The sequence below is a fragment of the Podarcis muralis genome, chromosome 1 (assembly GCF_964188315.1).
Source record: "Podarcis muralis chromosome 1, rPodMur119.hap1.1, whole genome shotgun sequence".
Taxonomy (NCBI): domain Eukaryota; kingdom Metazoa; phylum Chordata; class Lepidosauria; order Squamata; family Lacertidae; genus Podarcis; species Podarcis muralis.
In genome coordinates, this window is record NC_135655.1 from 65,714,709 (window position 1) to 65,730,990 (window position 16,282).

The 16,282-nt window shown below is 42.8% G+C and overlaps 1 protein-coding gene across 1 annotated transcript in view; it reads left to right on the top strand.

Moving 5' to 3' along the window:
• SPON1 (spondin 1) overlaps positions 1 to 16,282 on the top strand; it is a 262,295-nt gene that overhangs the window by 66,250 nt on the left and 179,763 nt on the right. Inside the window, exons 4-5 of the mRNA XM_028730502.2 lie at positions 11,199 to 11,272; positions 14,299 to 14,421. Coding sequence (XP_028586335.1) covers positions 11,199 to 11,272; positions 14,299 to 14,421 — 197 coding nt within the window. The remainder of the gene's footprint in view (positions 1 to 11,198; positions 11,273 to 14,298; positions 14,422 to 16,282) is intronic.

Sequence of the window (16,282 nt, forward strand, 5' to 3'; positions counted from 1 at the left end):
ATATATTTGAACATGGCTATCATATCACCCCTTAACCTCCTCTTCTCCAGGCTAAACATGCCCAGCTCCCTTAGCCGTTCCTCATAAGGCATCGTTTCCAGGCCTTTGACCATTTTGGTTGCCCTCCTCTGGACACGTTCCAGTTTGTCAGTGTCCTTCTTGAACTGTGGTGCCCAGAACTGGACACAGTACTCCAGGTGAGGTCTGACCAGAGCAGAATACAGTGGCACTATTACTTCCCTTGATCTAGATGCTATACATTCTGTATAGCAGCCCAGAATTGCATTGGCTTCTTTAGCTGCCGCGTCACACTGTTGGCTCATGTCAAGTTTGTGGTCAACCAAGACTCCTAGATCCTTTTCACATGTACTGCTCTCAAGCCAGGTGTCCCCCATCTTGTATTTGTGCCTCTCATTTTTTTTGCCCAAGTGCAATACTTTACATTTCTCCCTGTTAAAGTTCATCTTGTTTGTTTTGGCCCTTGATTTCATCTGCAACAAGTGACAAAAACACCTGCATTGCCAGTATATCTGTAAGAATGCCATTAATACCAGAGAACTGTTTGGGAAATTCCTTCAGGAGCTTCAACAGAGCCTGACAGACTGGTGTTTGGGAGCAGTGATGGGTCCAATATGGGCCAATAATTGAAGCTGAATCCTCATAAGACAGAGGTGTTCAAGAGGGAGACAGATGCTTAGTGGAGGCTCAGGTGGCCTCAGTGGTTTGGAGTGCCTCTTTCTAGCTTAAGCTAGTTCACCAGCTCCAGCCTCTTTTGGACAGAGATTAAGTTGGTCATTTTACTCATTGCTCTAGTTAACTTCTGGACTGCAGTGTTGCAACATGGTGAAGGTGGATTATGGATAAGTTGGAAGTTTGTTCTGGTTCAGGAAAGCCAGGAGCTATGACAGGAACTCTCACAGGACTGGAATGAAGCAGTGAGCAGCAGCAAAAGGGAGTTATGTGTCCAGAGACGAAATTTCAGCAGTATCAGAATTTTGGGGAAGAGCCATAGGTCCGTGGTTGAACATCAGCTTTGCATACAGATGGTCCCAGGTCCAGTCCTTGGCCTCTTCAGGTAAGGTTGGAAAAGACCACAGTCTGAAACCATGGGGAGTTGCTTCCAGTCAGTGTAGACAATACTGAGCTCCATGGAACAATATTTTGACTCAGTGTAAGGCAGCTTCCTATGTTCCTGTGGAGGCTTGGGACTGAAGAATGGCCCAGAAAGTTTCTCGTTTTCTTGGATATATGTTATCCTTATCTCTCCCTGATGGGAAGTCTGAGAGGGGGGAAGTGCATGCTATCTATTCTCAGAGAGAGCTGAATAACCTATCCCCAAGACAACTACTACTGAGAAACTAATTTCCAAGCATGTAATATGCTTCTGTAGTGTCATTTATGGATGGCGCTAATGTACCATGAATGCTGTGATTTATACCTCCAAGAGGCAGGAGAAGAGGGACCTTATCTTTTTCATTTGCAATTTATCCACATGTACACAATTTGCAAATTACACTATGGATGTGTATTTTGTGCTTGGGGGAATAATTTTCCCAATACAAATATTAGTATTAGTATCTTCCTGCAGGAAGAGCTTGCTGGTTCAAGACTTGCCAGAGCTACCTGAATTATGAATAAATGAGTGGCAGTGTGGAAAGAAACAGAGGGAGGGGGATTTTCCACTGCTATGAAGCTGACAGGACACTTGAGCAGTAAAATGAAGTGAATGTTACAACCCAGGTATATTTCAGCTTTATGTATTACTTATTAACTAGAGTATATATGGCTCGAATGGTTGAAGAAATTGCAACTATGTTATATATACACATGAATGTAATCTGACATCATGTTTGGGGCAGCTTTTAATTATTTAAAAAGGAACATTTGAATGTACTTTTGGAACGAATTCTACTCTTAAATATGTATCCCAAAAGTGTTTCATTAATATGATATTACAGAATGAATAATGTAATGATGTTATATTGTGATATTACAAAACCATAAAAAGAAATCCTCCTTTCTTCCCTCCTGATTTTTTCCCTTCCCCTGAAACTTCATACACAGTGAAGAGAAGCCAATAAAAATCTTTTATGTAAGCAACACTCTCTCCTCTGTTGCCAAGCATTTTTAAAAATATATATTTTGAAATAAAGGGATGTTTGCTGCTTTTCTATCTGCCACAAGCACTTCATAGGAAAGGATATAAATAATATGTGATAAGGAGATGGGGAAAAATCCATACAAGTTTGAACAGTATCTCATAGCAATTGATTTGCTGTTATAAAAGTGGACTGATTTAAGGTTATTGGTGCAATCATACTACCTCTCATATTGGCAACAAATAGGTGAAACATAAATCATTGCACCTTACATAAGCAGAAGAGACTGTATTGTTTCGAGCTACTGATCCTATTGAAGTATACTGCAGAAAGAATTACTTTTCAAATGCACCCACCTCGAGCCTTTAGTTACTTGGAATTCACATACATTACAATGCAAACCTGCAACACTTGCTCAACAGCAGTCATTTTGATTTTTTTAAAAAATTATCAGGAGCTGGCCTCATCCTGACTTTGGCCGAATGGTTTTTAGGTGATGATCTAGAAGAGTCCTTCTTAAGTTTACATGGGGCAAGCGGGAAGTGAGCTGCGTCACGGCCCCACCACAAGTAGGACAAATGTCTGAAACAGGGTCTTGATACATGTACAAATATGTGCATAGGTGAGGCATGGAATTGGGATGCCTTGCAGATCTTCCTGTTCAGTGTGGAAAGTCTGTGGGTGGAGTGGGTGGAGCTAGCATGCATGCAGATGCTGGGGTGGAGTTGGCAAACACATGCCGTGTGAGTTGTCTCAACGTAGCTAAGCTATGCTACTGAAGGTGACTGCGACTATAGCTAACTGTTACCTCCTGCATGCTAGCTCCACCCACATAGCTAACAGATAAGTGATGATTTAGTAGGGTAGATTACCAGGGAAGCTTGCAGCCATTTGGGGGATGGATTCTATAAGTGGATTAAAAATGTAACCGCTCGGACTTAAGGACACAGGAAGCCCTGCTGGATGGAGCTAAAGGTTCATTTGGTACATCACCCTGTGCTCACAGTGGCTGATCAGGTACCATGGGTAGCACAGAAGCACAACCTGAGCACAACTATGCTCAGAGATGGATTTAGGGGAGCGTGACTGGTTTGCCCACACTGGGCGCCAAGCTGAGAGGGTGCTGTAGGAGGTGCTACAACAATGACGAACAGTGGAAGGTGAGAGTCAGTGGGGGTGAATTTTGGTGTCACCCAGGGGGCCACTGAAAAGTCCAAAGTATGCCACTGCCCTAGTCCTGCACAGCTTCTGTTGCTGGGTCTTTCTTTCCTTTCCTTACAGGGTACATTTGCGTAGCAGCAATCCCAGAGTTACCTATCTTTCCAGACTGCTCACTAGGATCTTCTAGTCCATGTCCATGTCCAAGTCCCGTCCCCCCCCCCCCCCCGCTGCTTCACCAATCATCAGAGCTGTTCCATGCTATAGTCCTTGAGTGTGAATCTCTCCTCCTCTTTTAGGAAGCAAATTCTCCTACGTCAGCAGGGGCTGTTGGGAAATGTAGTCCCAAGGTTCCACAGTCCAAATACAATATAAATACATTTTTCAACATATTTATTTTTCTTTCTCAAGGACCCGGGGTTGGAATAAACCAACATCAAGCTGATAGCATAACAATAAGATACTCATTAAAATGTAAAAATGAATACTAAAAAGCACACAGCTGGAAGCATGCACTGCAGCTGTTTGAAGCCAACCCAAGCAAGTTCTGTCCAGAAAAAATGTTCTCTGCTGAGACGACCTGTTGTGACATTTGGATTGGCTTATGCGATGGATTGTACAGTCCAGATAGTGTGCAGACCCTGAGCCTTTTGGGGCATTGTTGGTGTAGCTTGTGCAGCCTGTTTCTAAGAGACATGCCTGGTCTGCAATAGAAACCATTCTTTCTAGGTGTGGTTCCCTCCATGGTTCAGTGGAAACTAGTTGGGAGCCTTGGTCTCACCTGTGTAGCAAGGCCTAGTGGCTGTGCTGAGCTGTTGATCTGTTGTTCACCAATACATATGAATATTGGATTTATCCTGACTCCCATCACTTCTAGGTATGGGGGCAGACCCCTGGCAAGGTTCCTTTCTGCAGTGAGTGCCCTTCCCAAACCCACAGGATACAACAGTGATAAAAAGCGTCATGCATAGTGCGTGTGAAGTAATAGAGTCATTGGTGATACGGGAGCACAAGTATAATATGTTTTCATCAGCCTTCTCTGTCAGGAATGTGTAATTAAGGGCAAACCACATAACAAATGAGGTACTTTTTATAGCAGATTAAGCATCTTTTATGGTGTGAGCACAGTGGAAAGAAACTCAGTCAGTGCTGGCATGGAGTTGCGGTAGTGTGGGAGCTGCTGAGAGCCAGGGGCATAGGAAGGGAAGTGGTGAGGGTGGTCTGCCCCGGGTGCCCTCACTGAGGGGGGTGACATTCAGTGCGCTGGCCGGCCACAACTCCCAAGCCTATCCCAAGCCATTGGAGTAAGGGGGGAGCTGCATGCCTTCCCCCTTCGTTTTGACAGCTTGGGGGAGGCTTGGGAGTCGCGGGCCCACAGCGCACCAAATGTCCGCCATGGACAGCTCACTCTGCCCCCATGGGGGGCTTGCTCCGCCCCCGGCTGCAGGGCGCATGCACCTCTTTGGGCACCCGAGCGGCTATCCCACGCCTGGGATATCCTACATATGCTCCGCCGCTGCTGAAAGCGACACCCCACTTTCCTGGTGTGGGAAGCAGTGCATTGGTGCTATATTGCCTGACCCATGACTTAACACATTGCATTTGCAGCGTCAGGCTGTGCCAGGCTGTGACCCCCAAAGCAAGGTAAGAATGAGCTTGCCAAGCTTTTCCTTCTCTTTTTGCAGGATCCACATCAGCTGCTGTGGTCCCACTACTGGCAAGCCTGTTGCTTCTCAGCAAGCAGCTGGGAGGGTTAGGGACAAGTGACTCGTGCTTCCTTTCCACAAATCTGTGCGGGTCCATCGCTTGTCTCTCCAGAATTTTTAAATTCCTGCGCAATTCTCCTGAAATGTCTTCTGTGGATGGCAGAATACTGGTAATAAATGGACCAATCTCACTGTCCAGGTTTCCAGCACTCCTTGGCCTCCTCTTTTAGGAACATGGCAGACTGATTGATTTAAAATTAATATTTATCCTCATGAACCATCAGATAGAGAACAGAGAGATTTTTTGAGCACAGTACAAACACAGACACATATTTAATTAGATTTTTTTCAAGAAGCTTCTTTGTTTCATTATATATGATGGTCAAGATCCTGCTTTGAAGTGAGTGGAATCACAGCTATGACCCATAGCAGAAATCAAACTGGGGCTGATATTCTATGCTGTCATCCCCCCCCCCCATCTTAAGTTTGCTTGTGCTATTATGGATTATTCAAACTGCCGTGAAGCTTGAGTTCACATTAGGTGCCGCAGAATAGGGTTTGGAATGAGACCTCGCCAAATGTTTGCATTGTCTCAGCTATACCCAGAAGAGAGTTCTGAAAGACACTCACTCAAATAGTTACTAAAATACTTGCCTTCAGCAGTTGACTGAAGGGAGAACCTTTGTCCTGGCCTTTATCACTCATAGCTTTTCTCAAGCAATGTTTGCAAGAATTATGCATTTGCCCAGAGGAATGGTCTGAAACGAGCCTCAACCCTCCCTGAAAATGATGCCATGATTTCAGAAAGGAACCATACTCTGGAATTTTATATAAATGGGATATCACATATATCAAGCTAGGATAGCTCAGTTGGTAGAGCATGAGACTCAGTCGCAGGGTTGTGGGTTCGTGCCCCATGTTGGGCAAAAGAGTCCTGCATTGCGGGGGGTGGACTAGGTGACTCCTGTGGTCCCTTTCAACTCTACAGTTCTATGATCCTATGAAACACCACTGTGACTATGCTGAAAAAGTTGCACTACCTTAACGAGTTTCTAATACTGTACAGCTGAAAAAAGCAAGACCTTGTAAGTACAAAATCTTGCTAGGACAAAGAGAATAGAAATCTTGCCATTATTCAACCCCTAATTACCTCTCATTGTTTTTTAGATGTCTTAATTGTATTGTTTTAGTATTGGCATGGTTGCTGCCTTGGGTTCCCTTGGAGGAAGATGCAACATATAAATTTAGAAATAAGTACAGAAATAAAGCAATCAATTTTGAGAAATGCAGTGTGGGGAGAGAGTGCCAATTTTGATAAACAGCTGAAGTAGTTCAATATATTACAAATTTTGCAAAAGTGATCGTGCTTAATGGACATGTAACATTTAACTAGTTCTTATAACAAACTAGTATTATTATTATCATCAACACCATACTCGTCTCATACATATAATAAAATCATTGTAATTGTTGTTTTCTTTTTAACTGTTGTTAAGGTTGCATTTTAAATTGTTGTGGCTTGCCCTGAGACCTTAGTAAATCAAAATGAAAATAACAATAGTAGCATATGAGGCAATAGGTTGGTGATTGGTAAAAGATTGACTTGCCTAAGGCGGAGGTGACATTTGAACTTGGGGTCTTATGGCCCAGTGTCTTTAGTACTATGCTATGCTGGCCAAATATTCACAGAATACAAAGCTGAATTTTCACCTCTGATACCTTCTTTGTATCCAGTGAACTGTAGTCAACAACAGGATTTCTTTGCAAACATGCTGTGAGATCCCAATCCCTAACAAGGCCGGCATTCAAAATTCCATTGCCTTCACCCTTGACCTCTTCTGCTGACAGCATCTGATTAATTCTAGGTTATTTCTGTAATTACCAACTCTTGACCTTTTCTGCCCATTAAACATTAAAAGTGTAAAGCAGCATCTTTGGGTTTGATGCTTTTCATCAGGAAAACCTGCTCCTTGCTATGTCATTCTTTCTTCCCCATTTCCCCCACAGATCTCTGTCCTTGCCTTCGAGATGTAAAACCTAGCCACCTCTTTGTAGTATCTCAATAGCGTGCAGCAAACTCACAGGATGTTGGCAGTGGAGAATAGCTCTGTGTATGAAAACAAAATGTGACAAATAAAGTGGTCCTCAGATGCATAGCAAAGGGGATACAAACTGAAAGGTTAAAAGCCTGCATCATCTTCTGCCGCAGCTGCCTGAAACGTTAGGAGGAAGACAGTGAAACGTTTAGAGGAGTAGCATATAGTTTTGTTTTGTTTTTTTACATAAACAAGGAAAAGTACATATACTGTCTCCACTTTTAATTCATACAATCTTTTTTGAGCAGTTTACATTCCATATGAGACACTATTGTGATAGACTTTGGGGAAGGGGAGAAAGAAAGGGAGGCAGAGGGTAATGATCTTTTAATTATACTGCATAGTGTTTGTGCAGGATTTTCCTGTCTACACCTCATGTGTAGGTCCTTTGTTTATATAGTTACAGTGGTACCTTGGGTTAAGAACTTAATTCGTTCTGGAGGTACATTCTTAACCTGAAATTGTTCTTAACCTGAGGTACCACTTTAGCTAATGGGGCTTCCTGCTGCTGCCGCGTGATTTCTGTTCTCATCCTGAGGTAAAGTTCTTAACCTGAGGTACTATTTCTGGGTTAGAGGAGTCTGTAACCTGAAGCGTCTGTAACCTGAAGCGTTTGTAACCCAAGGTACCACTGTATTTGTTTTTAGTGGTGTCGTGAGAGATTGGAGGATCCAGGATTCGGTTGGATGTGCTTGATTAGTTGCAGTATGGTTTGTTGTATGTCTGGGGTGGTGGCTGTTGTGTCAGGTTAGCTATATAGTTGCTCTCATTTATTTGTTTGTTTGTTTGTTTGTTTGTTGCTTTCATTTCTCAAAGGAGCTCAAGATGGTATACATAGTTTCCCCCATCTGAATTAATCCCCACAACAATCCTGTGAGGTGGTTGTTGTTGCTGTTGTTGGCATCTGTCTGTCTCGGGTGACAGTGGGGTGAAGTCAAACAGTAGGAGAGTTACAGCATCTGCTGTGGCTGTAGAGAATGATACAGGAGAGACATGTTTTATTGCAGGTGGGGCGTTTGAAGGCATCCAGTTTTGCTGCTACAGGTGCGTCATGGCGTTTCTTCTCTCTGCGCTGCTCCCAGCGGTCATTTCTCCTCTGGTCACTGCTGTGGATACACAACCTGACTGTCTGTCTCCAGGCACTGTGATCATCTGCAAGGGATTCCCTTGCGGTGGGGTTAAAGTTGCCAGCCTTCATGCCATGCTTGTAGACATCTTTATAATGCCGTGTTGGTCTGCCAACAAGCCTAGTGTCTGAATCCTGCTACCCTCAGGTCATTGGGGATCCTGCCATCTTCCTTTTTGTGCATGTGGCCAAACCAGTGCAGATGTCATTAAGACAGGAGTGTGAACTTGCTGGGAATGTGGTCTTAGGACAGCACAACTTTGCATGAGACTCTATCTGGCCATGTGATGTCCACAATCTTTCTGATACAGCACAGGCATTGAGGTGTCACTCCTGGCAGGTGTAAGTTGTTCACGACTCGCTTACATAAAGCATCCTGCTCAACATGCAAACCTGTTCGACTTTCATCTTGGTATTGGTCATTAGCATCACATTCTCCCAAACCCATTCTGGAGAGGTGAGCCGTTGCCATAGCTGCCATGCCAATATGCTTTTGTCTGATTTCTGTTTGCTGCCTTGCCTACTAAATCCACCAGGTGGCCCCATGTTTAAAAGGGACCTCCTTTCCAAAGAAGAGAAGAATGAAGAATCACCAACCCACCACAATCTTGGAATAAAATATACTGGCCATAATCCAATGAAACCTTTCATGAATGTGTACAAGCACACATGTGTATAAATAACTTACTTATTTTTAAAATAGTAGCTGCTTCTACTTCCTGGGCTTTTAAATTTGCAAGACTTTAAAGAACAGTCTTTCATTTCTCACTCTCTCTTGATAATTTGAAGATTAATGGTAATGGTAGAAACAGGCAGCTAAAAGTCAAATGAGAACAGCCCAAGATTGAGTAAGAAAGAGAGAAACAATAACCCCGTAAGCTTCCATGCTGTTATCTGAAAAACATACTTGGCTCTTGTGTGGCCACAGCTATTAAGATTCAGGTCACATCCAGATGATCTTCTTACTGGGCATTCATCCTGATTTGTTTGAACGGAGGTTAGACAATACTAGCTATTTATTGAGCATTCATTCTTCTTTGTTTGCATGACACAGCACCAAGCAAGTGTTAACCCACATTTTCCATTTCATTTTCCTATCGCTTTCCTTATCGTACACACACACGGGATCTTTGGGGGAAATGGGCTTGTAGTGCATGGCCTTCAAATCAACTTTAATTGTGCAACCTGAATTTGCCAGTATGTGATTGAAAATAGCAACAGTCTCAAAGCACCCTTAGAGCAAGATTTCCATGTTGTCTTGACCTGCGGAAACCTTGCTAGTGCAGCAAAAAGGAAAAACCAGGGGTGCCAGAGGAATTGCATGCTGTGGCTTATTTTAATTCTCTTGTGTGTTGCTATGGGTCGGGGTGGAGGGATGCAAAATGTACAGATTTCATTTGAATTAGGAAAAAATGAACATTGCAGGAGAAGAAAATTACAGCTGCTATATTTTAAAAAGTCAACTAACTGTTAGTCAGGAACATTTTAACATTACACTTTATAAAAATGAAACATTGGAAGGATGTTTCACCTGATTTGTTCTGGAGTTTTCATTTTTAGAAGTCTTTCTGTGACCATGTGGTCTTGGCCAGTGTGGGATCAGAGCAGCAACTTTGGCATTTGCAACAGAGTACAAAGAGCACTGGTGTCAATGAAATTTTGAGGACCAAGGAGTGATAGGCAGTGCACTTTTGAATCTTTCCTTGCACTTACTTCTTCTGTTCCATTTTTGTGCCTTCTGTATTCTTCAGCTTCAGTGAACTTTGCAAAATGAGTGTCTGATCTTTCTGAGATGCTAGATTCACCAATTTAAGGCTGCCCAAAGTTAGAGGCAAACACAAAATATAAGCAGTATATTTTGGCAGATTTTTCTTTCAAAGTTACATAATCCAGGTTTGCAGAATCCCTTTCCTTTCTCTTTTGGGTTCCTTGTTGTCGTTGGTGGTTTTGTTTCGCGAACTCCAGGAAGAGCCAGGTAACTTCAGCACCACATAGGGTTGCCAAGTTGGGAACTTGGAAAACTGGTTTTATCTTTCATTTCTCCATGTGAATAGGTGATGAACTAGTGCTGCTGAGAGGCGCTGAGAGTAAAGGGGGCATGTTAATAGTAGTAGGCAATGAACAGAAGAAGTCAACATAGAACTACTAAAAAAAGCAAATGTGTAAATAATCCCCTTCTTAGAGTTGGGGAGCAGAGGAAGAGTGGCTTACCTAAGGTCCCCTAGCATGACTTAGGGTGAGACCAAGGAACTGCTACTGATTCATTGCTAAACCTCTTACCTATTAGCTAATGCTGTACTTGCTCTTGTTAGACTTTTGTTATGATGGATAGGTAGGGCATGAAAAAGCATCTTACAGATTTAGTTGGATTCTGACAGAGGAGGAAGAAAGATGAAAAACTGACATCTTGTCTTAGAAATTGCAATCTTAGTCAGTATGTTCCAACTGATATTTCCCACTTTTGATGTATCTGATGGACTAATTAAATGTATGTTCCTGTGTTTTTTGCTTACTCTAAGCATCCCTTAAGACCTGTCATCCCTCAAGAACTTCAGTGTGGTGACCTCCAGAAATTTTTGGACTCCAATTCTCAGCAACCCCAGCCAACATGGTCAATAACCAGAGATTATGAGAGCTGGACTCCAACAGTATCTGGAGGGCATCACATTGTCTCCTTCTGTTCAAGACCGTCCAGTGCCTTCATACCAACTGATGGATTGAGCTATCTCTGACAGTCTCAACCAATAGCATGGCTCATTGAGGGTGGGGGATGCCAGCTCATGAACCTTATCTCCCAATAAACTTGGTGTGGATCAGAGGTGACTTACTATTGTTAATAGGGCTGCCGTACGTCCAGATTATCAGGATTTTTGTTTTAAAAAGCTCAACAACTTTCAGGGTGTCCTGGTTTTTACTTTTTGAAATATGGCAACCCTAGTATTAAGGGGAGGTGGAAATGTTATCTGCTGCATCTGCACATTTTCTGAACACATTGTTTCCATCTCTCAAACAGGGCAAGCATCGTACAAAAGCGAATTATCTATTTTCAAGATGAGGGATCGCTTACCAAGAGGCTGTGTGAACAAGGTATGAGACACATTCATTTGCTTCTCACCTGTTGATTTGATCTTCCAGAGTAACTAATCAAAAACACAAGTCTGGCATATGTTAGCTATCTCTTTCTGTTGGTTAGGGTGGGCACAGGTTAGTTGAAATTCAGCTGCTTTAAGTCCTATTGGTTTGGAGATTCTCTTTTTGTAATCAGCAAGTAGGCCTCACTTCTCACCTGTGTAGGTTTGGTCTTCCTTGCTATTCATGTGAAAGGTTTGCTGAATGCTCATTGAGATAATTTCAAGGTTGCAAACCTAGTCATGCTTCCAAATTGTTCATCCACACAATTCAGAACTGAATAGCAAAAACATCCATGCCTACACAAATGAGCGCTGTGCTTCACTCAGTCAGTGGGTGCAAATATGTTGGGTTCAAGGTCTGTTAGGCTTAGAGCAAAATTCATTTCTAGGATGCCGGCAAAGGAAAACAGGCTAACTTAACAAGACCAGAAGATGGCCTTGAGGCTGAAATTAATTTATAAGGAAAAATGGGACCTGCTTTGGAGTAAACATAATTAAGTTTCGGCTTGAGCAGGCTGATCCTACATGAATGCCAATATTATGCTGGAATAATGTAGTCACATGAATCTCAGCAGAAAAACAGAGAGCAAAACAAATACCAGTAGAAGTTAGAAATGACATAGAAAAAAATAACAGAAACTCCCATTGCACTTGCTGTCACCACCAATCAGTAGCATTCTGCACAGACATTATCCCCACATTATCCATGCATGGAAGCCAGCAACATATGACAACCACAGTGATACCATGATAATGTCCCTAAACCCCACCTGTACACCATGGGGCCTTTTGAGCTGATTTTCCACTTTTGCACCTGCCCAGCCAACATTGTTGGCAAGGCCTGAAAGCCATTTGCACCAAATGAAACTGTGTAAATTAGAGCATTTTTAAAAGAAAAATATAAGTGGTCAAAAGACGGGTTGCAATTTTCCATCTAATTATGACACAAATAGCCTGAAGACTGGGCATTCCTGAACTGTTCATCTGCTTATTTTACATGTAAGGAGCTGCTTGATAGTCACATAATACATGCTTCATGCCAGGAAACGGACCAGGCTTTAGCTGCTTCTGGCACCAGCCACCAAGCTGCCGAAGCTTAAGCAGATTTAAAGGGCTGTGTAGCCCAACTTTGATCTACGTACGGTAGATCCTAAGCATATTCTTGGAAGGAAGACCTGTTGCATTCAGGGTAACCTGTAAATTCAGTGGGCTTAGGATCACACCAACAGCCTCAACAGAACCCTATCCAACTGCCTCTGGGTACAAGTATTAATTGCAGAATTGTATTATATGAGCTACTGTTCCACACTAATTTCCAAGATCACACATGAACTCAATGGAGCTGCTGCGGTCTCAGACATTACACTGGAAGCACATGCATGGAATTCCCATTAATGTAATGCCCTTCACCATGTCATCTTTATGCACAGTGGTGTATGTGAACCAGTTCAAAGTGGTGCCTGGTGGCTCTGCCCCCAGTATTATCATGCCAGCAATCTCCGCCTTCTGACATCTATACATTTGGTGTGCTATATGTACAGTCGCCATGCAGAATTTCTAAGAAGGGGAATATTGGCAGGAAACTTTCCCTTCTTGTCCAAGGATGTACTTTAACAGAAAGTAATGATTTCTTCAAACCCTCTTTCATGGTGTTTTCAGCTGAGAAGACACTTGTGCTTAGAAGTGCTGCAAAATGCCCACCCTTCTGGAGCGTAACTGCTTTTAAAATTACATCCTAGTTGCATAAATTTTCTGCAGAAGTCTTCCAGAGAATGAGTCCCAGACCTCCTTGGAAAAGAATGGTAATTTCTTGGTGCAGCAATGCAAAGATAATTGCTAGAAGATGATCTTACTCCTGCCCCTTTCATCCCACCAATTTGGAAACACCGCCACATTTAAGAGAATGCCAAGAGGGCCTGGCCTTCATCTTTTTCCCTAGGCCCAAGGATTAGGATAATCTGGCCTTGACTTTGATAGGCTTTTTAAAATTCAAAACAATATACACTGAAGTGTGTGCTGTAAGATGCTTAATTGAATTTTATAAATATGGCATATTTGACACTGGCCAGGCCTTTCACTTTCTTAGTCCATTTAGAAATGCAGATTGTGTTCAATTTCAAACAGCTCTTTATGCTGTGAATGGTGAATGTGTTCAATGAAGTCACTGGAGCAGGTTACGTAAATGAAATTGAGACATCTGTTTCGTGTTCTTGAATACAGAAAAATCGAAAAGAGCGTTAAAAGCAAAAAGGGCATGTCAAGAATTTAAAGTACATTCCGGTTGTTTCTGGAATAGGGAAGCTGTTTGCATTTAAACAGGTTGCAGTACTCCTTTTTTACAGCAGTGTTATTAAATATTAGAACAAATGCCTTGGAGTATATACTATCATTCATTTGTAATACAAGAAAAAGTTGGCAAGTCAATAGGGGTGTTCACGCATTACATTCAGCAGCTGTACTATCTGTACACTTGTGTACAGAGGCTGCACAAATGAACATTCTTTCACACTTGTATGTCTTTAGAGACAGCTTTTACTTGTGTTAATTGGAACATGTGAACAAACATGTTCACATGTTCCAATGAGGGTGCAATGGAACTATTTGATTCAAGCAAACTGAAATTGTAGCTTCTGTATGTGTTTGGAAATAGTGTGTTAACACATGCCCCCATGGATTTGTCATAAGCTGCCAAAAGAACGCGGCATCACCATTGGACTGGATTGGTTCAAGTGTTATTCTATCTTGGTGCATGGTTTTGTATTCCTAGAAATTATGATAAAATCAAGAAGGAAATATCCAGCAAATGTGACTTTAACTGAAGCTCAATGTATAGTGCTAACTTTATATGCAAAAATCTAAACTTCCCAGCCCATGTGCATCTTGTGGGTTGATTTATTTGTAATTTTAACAAAACATATTCAAATGCTGCACCTTCAAAATCACCCATACAGTAAAATAAGGGCCTCTCTTGCTTCCTTTTAGATTCAGCCATGAATGGTGTCACCGATAAACCAATCTTAGACTGTTGTGCCTGTGGAACTGCTAAATATAGGCTTACGTTTTATGGTAACTGGTCGGAGAAGTCGCATCCAAAAGACTACCCACGTGAGTGTGCTGTATTGTATTGTATTATTTTTCTTACTGTACCCCAACCTTCCCCAACCCTTCAGGAGTTTTGAATTGCAACTTTCATCAGCCCCAGCCAAATGGCCAATGATGAAGCATGATGATATTAGTAGTCAAAAACATATAGAAAGTAACAGGTGAGGGAGGTTTTTGTGGGCCATCCCCTGTTGTCTCTTAGAGGGCTTTCTTTATGTTCAGATATTGCACATGCACAGAGGGCCAGTCTGCAGCGAACATCCAATCCAACATACTAGATTTTTCAACTTTTTCAGTAGATACTGGATCATGATATTTTAGCCATCCTCATCACTAGTGAAGGTTGTTGTTGGCATCTGTCTGTCTCAAGAGACAATGGAGTGCACCTCCGGGGTTGAAGTCAAACCACTGGGTTTAGCAGCAATGAAGTGACCTTCCCAGGGCGCAAGCCTGGGCAGTGTGTATGGAGGTCCTGGGCTGTCCAGATGACAAGACCCCCCTTTTGGCCTTGCTGATGTGGTCCAAAGGAAAGCAGAGCAATACATTTGGCACCAGCTTGGCTGCAGCAGTTGCTGGACAGAGGCAGACAAGGTACCATCCAAGCATCCAGATTTGTGAAGGGTTTGCTCCTTAGGCTTTGTTTCTCTGCAAGGCAGCGGAGGTTTAGGATCAGAGTTTTCCTTCTCCTCAATGAGCTACTTTCCCAGGTTGGCGGGCCCCATGTGCCCCACACTTCTCTCAATACCACATGTAGTAGGTGCCTTCTTGACCGTTGGACCCACTATTGGTCTTGTCTGCTCAATCCACCTGAGTGTGGTTTTGCATGCAGGGGATAGACAAGTCCCTAATTCACTGGTTTGAGACCCATCGGCTACCCTCCCCTGGTCTAGCTGGGCAGTCAAAGCTATTTCCCAGAGTGTGGTCACAGTGGCAGGCTGATAGTTCAGAGTGGGAGTGCAAGGTAGGGACTAAAGATGGACAAACTATCCCAGAAGGAACATGGCACATCCCCAACCAGTGGCACTACCTATCCCCTAACACCCCATACACCCCTCGCTAGTGCAACCCCATAGGAAAAACAGTAAGATTAAATATAGACTCAAACCATGTTGCAAAAGTTTTACATTTTTGAATCGGTGCACAAAGTGGATCGAACCCCGATTTGCAGTGATTCAAAATCACCTGGACCTTTGAAGCACCTCTGGATCTCACCTCTATTCTTTTCAATACTGATACATTTTCCACAAATACAGTTAACATACATCTGATTCCTGACATTTGGAGAAAAACGGTCAGGTGGTGTTTGCAGTAGGTGGTGGCAGAGGTGGGCAGAGCTGAACCGCTGTTCTGGCTTCCCAGTGATGTGTGTTGCTGCTGGTTACAAGAGGGTGTGGTGAGATACAACATCATGGACATTGAATTGGTTCACTGTGCCCAGCTCCCCACTGCCTTGCCCCTCCCTCTCTTGGTAACTGGCAGTGATGTATGGTGTTGGGGAGTCAGGTCAGCAACGCAGCCCTGTTGCCCCCCCCCCCCCGGTTGCTTCTGGCTGTTGCCCACAGCTCTCTATGTTGGAGTCCTCAGATGCACAGCCGAGTTCTTGGATCCAGGTGAAATCCAGAGAATATATGAACAAATGCATGTAGATACCAGATTCCTTCCATTTTATATTTCTTTGCTCAATATATTTGGACTTTCCTTTCAGATCTCACGTTTGATCTTTAAATATTGGCTTCACATCGATGACAATGAAGCCAAGTAAATGACCTGGAAGTTTGAGTCACATTTATTTTCTCTTTAATAAAGATCACACAATGGCCAACATATTACCAAAGTTTAAGGGCTTTGTGTATAATTTTATTTT